We start from the raw sequence: 7,028 nt of genomic DNA on the forward strand, positions 1-7,028 counted from the left end.
TTGTATGGATGAGAGAGGTATAAGAAGTCACAAGATGGTTTCTCTTGATTTAGAGATGATCGTCAATAATCCCTCATACCACATACAACAGTTAATGTTTTTGTCCAGCTTCAAATCATTATATCAGTTTTTTCTATTAACGGTTAAATTTTCAACATGTTGTTAATCAATCTGATAGATTCTGTTGCCCAACAATTAGGTCTCTATTCTTATTAGTAATTTCATCTGTAGTTGATTTATATGAATTACAGGAATTTAATCAACTATTGGATCTTAAATAACATGTTTTGGACAGAAATCATGATCAATATGTATTTTTTACTGCACATTTGAAAATGTGGCTATTTTTGGATTGTAACATTAACATAATCTATATACAATGCCTACTGTCAGTCAATGAAAAGTAATTCTCATGTTTTTTCTGGAATAAAAAAAAAATTGCAATGTTACAAATTAGTTGTAAAGATTTTTGGTCAGGTTAATTGGCCATGTATAGACAATTGTATAAATACTGGAATAGCAGCTCAGGCTAGGTTACATTTTGCAACTGTTATATAGTAGTCAATATAAACTGGGCCATATAACCTCATTTCAAAAAGTTTTGTGTACCTGAGATAGATCTGTGTAATATCTCGGATGGTATGGGAATTATAGATGACATAACAGGAGATAAAACTGACACTGGAGACGACGGTCAAGGGAGAACTGTTGAAGCTGAAACTGACCTGGATGGTAACCCTGTAGAGACAAGGAGAGATGGTAGAGAAGATAGGTCAAGGTGGACAGAGGATGTGAAAGAAGTGAATGATGATATTGTTGAAGGAATGATTGAAGAGGGTATAAGACAGGTCACACAAGATGGTTTCATTGATTTAGAGGAAGATACCGTCCAATATCCATCTCATATGACACCAAACAGGTTTGTTTTCTGTTCAGCCAGCTCAAAAATATTTCTATTTTTCAGTTTTTTTAACTATTATGGAAGTTTCAGATTTTCTTCATGTGTTTAATTTTCCTTATCTTGATTTTTTTTTTTATCTTTGCCCAACAAATTAGTGGTCTCTATTACTATATAGTAACTTTTCATCCTGTCAGTTGATTTGATAATGAATACAGGCAAATATAATCAACTTATTGTGATTATTACATAGCACATGTTTAATGGAAAGAAATAAATGATTGTAATGATGTATTTTATAATACTGCACATTTGAAATGTGGCTATTTATTGGATTGTAACATTAACATAATCTATATACATGCCTACTGTCAGTCAATAAAGTAATTCTCAATTTTTCTGGAATAAAAAAAAAATTGCAATGTTACAAATTAGTTGTAAAGATTTTTGGTCAGGTTAATTGGCCATGTATAGACAATTGTATAAAAATAGAATACTGGAATAGCAGCTCAGGCTATACATTTTTGCAACTGTTATATAGTGGGCCATATAACCTGTCAAAAAATCTTTATAAACTCAGGCGTCCGCGTCATTATCATACTTCAGTTAAGTTTTTGTGTGCAAGTTGGTAACTCCGAAACTACTGAAGGGAAAGTGTTCAAACTAAACATGCTTGTTCAAGCCTTGTTCTCTGTGATTATCTAACAATATGTGCTCAGGTCTTATAACTCTCTAGTTAACCTTGTAAAGGGTTATGCCCCTTTTCTTACGGTTGATATGAATAGTTGAGTGGTTTGTGTGACGAACAACTTTTATGTTTTAGGAGTTATGACAACGAAGGAGAGGATGTTGAGATAGATGATGTACTTGGACCAGAGGTAGACGATGATGATAATATGTCCGAGACTTCTGTACGATCTACTGAACAACCTATTGTCATAGATAAAAGTTTACTACATAGTTCACCACGGCAGGTCTCGGGTATGTGCATACATTTTGTAGATGTTTTAAATGAGTGTTGATATCTTATTGTATTCATTGAAGAAACCAGATAAAACCGTAATGAAATGAGCCTCTTAAAATATGAGGGAATTAAATGCATTTCTGTAATCAAAGGTCATGGAATTATGCAGAGCATTGGCTCTTTATGGGCTTTTTCTGCCCCCAGAGATAATAGATAATGGAGCAAATACTGTGATCTGTTTTTGTGTCTGTACATCTGTATGTCCTATTACTCTTGTCTGATTGATAGCTTAAAAAGAATTTAGCCTAAGTTTGTGCAACATTGTATGGAAATTTCCATTTAGGAGACCACCATTGGTTTAAAGGCCAGTGATCATGCTCAATGTAGCTTGTCTAACCAATATTTTGGCAGTCCTAAGTCCTAAGATTATTAGTTTGGGGTTTAATTCTGAATAGAAGATGAGTCATATTGATGCCTTGACCACTAAAAGCTTGGTAAATAATGAATACAGCCCTTAGATTTGGTGTGAGGGTTGTTCAGGACAAGTCAATGACCCGTACTGATTTTTAAGTCCTTTGGTCAAAGGTCAAGGCCATTATAACATCCTGTATAAATGAGAACTCAGAAATAGTAAGCTTTAACTTATTGATATTTTCCATTGTCAGAAGATGACCCTATTGATTAAAAGGTCATTAGTCAAAGCAACAGTATAGAGGCCTTACCTGAATAAAAAAAACAACACTTGATAGGGGCATTGCTCATGGACATTAGATAACCCCTACACTTCTTAAGGTCATTATACCAAAGGTCGAGGTCACTGTAAATATGCCTTTGTGAATGGGCATTTTTGAAGTTTCAAATGTGTCGTATTGATGGAAAATCAGGTTTTATAAAAATTTCTTGCCAATTGTTCCATATAATTGTTTAAATAATTGTCATTACTTCAAACCACCTGCCCCTTACTGCTTTTGGTTCTGATCCCACCAGCGACTGTAACGAAATAATCCACCAAACTTTCAGAACATAGGTGCTTCTACACATGTGGCTGCTTGTACTCGAAATAATGTATGGAGGGGCAACCTCACCATACATGTATGACCTTTGCAATGTCTGTCTGACTTTCTTATCTTTTTTTTAATGCCTTTTAGAGCTAGTTGCATAGACCATAGCCTTGTATTCATACTGTCTGTCAAGTCAAAATTAAGTAAATATTGTGCAACCTATTTACTACAATATATATCATGAATTTTAGAACTCTACAAGAAAAACCTCCTCACAGACACCAAAACCATTTCTCTTTCAATAGTGGCGTTCTACAGAGGGCAATCTAAAACATATATTATTCATATATTTTATGATCTTTATATTGTTATGTAGAGAGAACACCGAAAGAGTTATCTTCTCCTGACAGTCCGGACATGTTTATAGATGAAGAAAGATTCCCATCACTGGAGAACTCACCAAGGGAGGCAATCATTATAGATAGAAGCTTTCAAACACCAAGCAGAGGTTTGGGCTATTCTTCTTTATACTGTTAAATAAGAACTGCACTGGCACCAAGAAAAGACGGTCAAGTTCGGGTGTCTTTTCTCTAACTGGGACATTAACAGATTTGTATTGTAAAATACTTAACTTGAGATAAGATTGTTGACGTAAGGTAGAATTACTCCAGCCACATATCGGTACATGTCAGCATGTTCAATCAATAAAACTAATTAAAAAATAACAAAATTTGTTTCAAAATCACTTGAATAATAAGAACAATAAAATCTTACCAGTAATGCAGGGATGCAGAATTACTATGTCCGACTCGGGACGTTTTGCTGTTAGACAAGTAGATTTTCACGAAGCAGTTCTTCGCGGACAAGAAAAGCAAAATGCAGGAATTCTAAGTGTACTTAATTGTGAACTTTAGTTGTGGACAAGTAGAAATTTCAGTCTTACTTGTCTGTGGGAAAGTGGAAAAATTCCAAAATTCCACACCCCTTATGTATAAGGAAAAAAAAGAAACTAATCTTATGAAGAAAAAAGCCGAAAATCCGGTTCTTGTCCATTTCACTTAACTCATGTATGGTAGTGTGACCTTATGTCAATTCCTAAAATTTTCAAATCAGTTGCAGCATACATATGAGCCGAGTCACAACAAAACCAACATAATGCGTTTGCGACCAGCATGGATCCAGACCAGCCTGCCCAGCCGCGCAGTCTGATCAGGATCCATGCTGTTCGCTATCAGTTTTGCTACTTGTAATAGGGTTGGTAAGCGAACAGCATGGATCCTGATCAGACTGCGCGGATGCGCAGGCTGGTCTGGATCCATGCTGGTCGCAAATGCATTATGTTGGTTTTGTCGTGACCCGGCTCATATGTAAAACAACACATTTTGTTTATCTAGATTTCTATGTATAAAACCTCAATAAGAAAACAAGTACAAATATAAAGAATGTCATGATTTATTTTAGGTGAAGATAAACTGTCATATAGTTTACCCATGAATCAGCAATTCACCAGCATAGAGAACCAATCACCTGGCTTCCTATCTATGTCACTACAGGGAAAACCCTCACCAGGTATGCTGAGATCATGTCATTTATGCAAGTTAAACAGAGACTAATTAATATTTTGGATGATTTTGTTGTTGTTTTTGCCTCTTTTTTTCAAGCCTTTTTGTATCTTCAAGCAATTTTTAAGATAAGTCAATCTGTTAAATGGGTTGCATTATCATTTACAACAGTATGGTGTACATGAGGAGATACATGTGTATATTTTGGATATGAAATGAGTTGTACTCGACATACAAAGATAGTAAAAATGCATATCAAATACTGTACAACCTTGGCAGAGCTACACCCTTTCAGAGACAAAGATGTTGGTTGTGGCTGCAAGGGTATGCTCTGGAGAGGTTAAATTTATTGTCTTACTTCAGAAAAAAATATTGAAATACTGTTGTTATAAAAAGTAATTGATGTACGGAGGGCCATTTTTGCAGAGGTTGCAATGTAATTTGAAATTACTTGTTTTGTTTACAAAGATCACTGTAGTATTGACTTCTCTAGACTCTTATTTGTATTGAACTTTATAATATTAAATATAAAATTATTTATTTTTACAGTCACAAAAACTCCTGTCACAAAAGATTTTTTGTCACGGTCACTGGTCATGGAGCGTAGCCCACTGAGTGAGGAAATCAGAAAAATGTTCAAAAAGGCAATTGAAGACACACCTCCCCCAAAAGAAGTAAAGGAAGAACCTGTGTGTAAGTAAAATTTAATAAAAAAAAATTCAATTGTACTGGAATTGGTGGGAGGTGAGGTGGAGTGGGGTTAAGCTTAGTGGTTAGGGTTACAGATTTACATCCAATTACTCAAAATCGCTTTGGGTTCAAATCCTATTTGGGATATATTGTTCCATTATCAGAAAAGCTGTATATCTACCTTGCAGAAGGCCATTGTTCTTCATTACCACCTCCTTATATAATATGTTTGAAATAAAATCACAATAAAGGTGTTTAGAACCATATTCTAGCAGTAAAACCTGGAAAGTTGTTGAATAACTTAAAGAATGATGTTATAACTTAAAACAGCCACAAGTCATAAACTTTAGGGTATGTAAGTTTAAATCCAGGTTTTCATAATGATAATGTGGTACTAAACACATAAATAAGGTGATCTTTTTATAGCTTTAAAAATGAAAATAATCACTGATAAATGAGCCGTGTCATGACAAAACCAACATAATGGGTTTGCGACCAGCATGGATCCATGCTATTCGCTATCAGTTTCTCTACTTGTAATAGGGTTTGTAAGCGAACAGCATGGATCCTAATCAGACCCCGCGGATGCGCAGGCTGGTCTGGATCCATGCTGGTCGCAAACCCATTATGTTGGTTTTGTCATGACGCGGCTCAAATGACTGCTGGAAAGTTGGCATGGTAACTGAAAATGGACTCAAATATCTTCAATTTTGAAGAAGCTGGATTTAATTTTATCTTGTTAGAATAAAGGAGCATGGTCATGGCACTGTTTGGGCTTATATTAGCAATCATTGCATACTTTGACCTGAGCATCACATATTCCCTCTGTCAAACCAATTTTTATATTCAAGAAAGAAGGAAAAAAATGTGTTTTTTTTTCAAATTTGGAAAGTCCATGGAATCGTCAGCTTTTGTTAGTTATCAAGAAAGTAATAAATTATATTTTCTTGATTTTTTTCATGAATTCTTCATTTTAAGCAAAAACTACAAAGCATTTTATAAAAAAAAAAGGACAAATTACTATTTTCTGATTGTTTATTTTTTTTTCTCAGATACATCTGATCTAGAGTTACCTGACTTGACAGACACTGGTAACCAGGGAGGCAGTCAAGTTAATTCTCCTGGTTACCAGGGCAACACATTGAAACAGACAGATATCTCATGGGACCTGACGGAGAATTTGGATGATATAGAAATACCTGACTTAGACGGAGATATCGATGATGATATAGATGACATTCTTACAGCCAATGATAATGTATTACAAAAAGAGGGAGTTAATCTCGACGACGATGATGATATGATAGATGACTTTTTTACCAGTAAGACCCCTGAGTTACCAAAGCGAAGAGCTCTGGTTGATGTTAAAAGGGGGAAAAGGACACCCCCCCAAGAAAAGGTTTAAATTTTTGTTTTAAAATCACTCGGAGAGAGAAAGGCAGTAGGGATTTTGCCTAATTTTTCCCCAACAGTTAAAACAAAAAATCAAAAATTTGAGGCCCCTTTTTGTTTGGGTTTTTTAAACCCCTAGCAAAATTGGGGAAAACAGATTTTTTAACATGCTTTTTACGTTGATAAAAATTTTGGGTTTTAAACTAAAAATACGCCCAAATTTTGTTTTTTTAACAAAAAATTTTTAAAAAAAATGTTAAAAATTTTTCCCCCATCATTCTGTTGTATTGTTTTTGGCTTGTTGTTATGTGATAGTTGAAACAGAAACCCTCTTTTCAGCTGTAAAAATGGTTCAAGTGTAGTGAACATTGAACATGTAAAACAAGAAGTTCACATGAGCTATTAATAGACTAAATCATTCAAAATAATCTTCTTCTCAGAAACTGCAGTGCTCTATGATCTTGTAGACCTCTTCAAAAGTTACATAAATGTAACAAATTGACCCACCGGAAGGGAAATGA

The 7,028-nt window shown here is 34.6% G+C and overlaps 1 protein-coding gene across 1 annotated transcript; it reads left to right on the top strand.

The window, feature by feature from the left end:
- The first annotated feature begins 613 nt into the window (after positions 1-613).
- LOC132744391 (uncharacterized) lies at positions 614-6,520 on the top strand. The gene is made up of 6 exons (XM_060733107.1): positions 614-919; positions 1,722-1,879; positions 3,240-3,371; positions 4,325-4,432; positions 4,975-5,118; positions 6,168-6,520. Exons 1-6 carry the CDS (start codon positions 642-644, stop codon positions 6,518-6,520), a joined length of 1,173 nt encoding a protein of 390 aa, XP_060589090.1. The 5' UTR covers positions 614-641.
- Positions 6,521-7,028: the final 508 nt, after the last annotated feature.

Source organism: Ruditapes philippinarum, unplaced genomic scaffold (genome assembly GCF_026571515.1).
Source record: "Ruditapes philippinarum isolate M1 unplaced genomic scaffold, ASM2657151v2 ctg390_1_1_1_1, whole genome shotgun sequence".
In the NCBI taxonomy this organism is placed as follows: domain Eukaryota; kingdom Metazoa; phylum Mollusca; class Bivalvia; order Venerida; family Veneridae; genus Ruditapes; species Ruditapes philippinarum.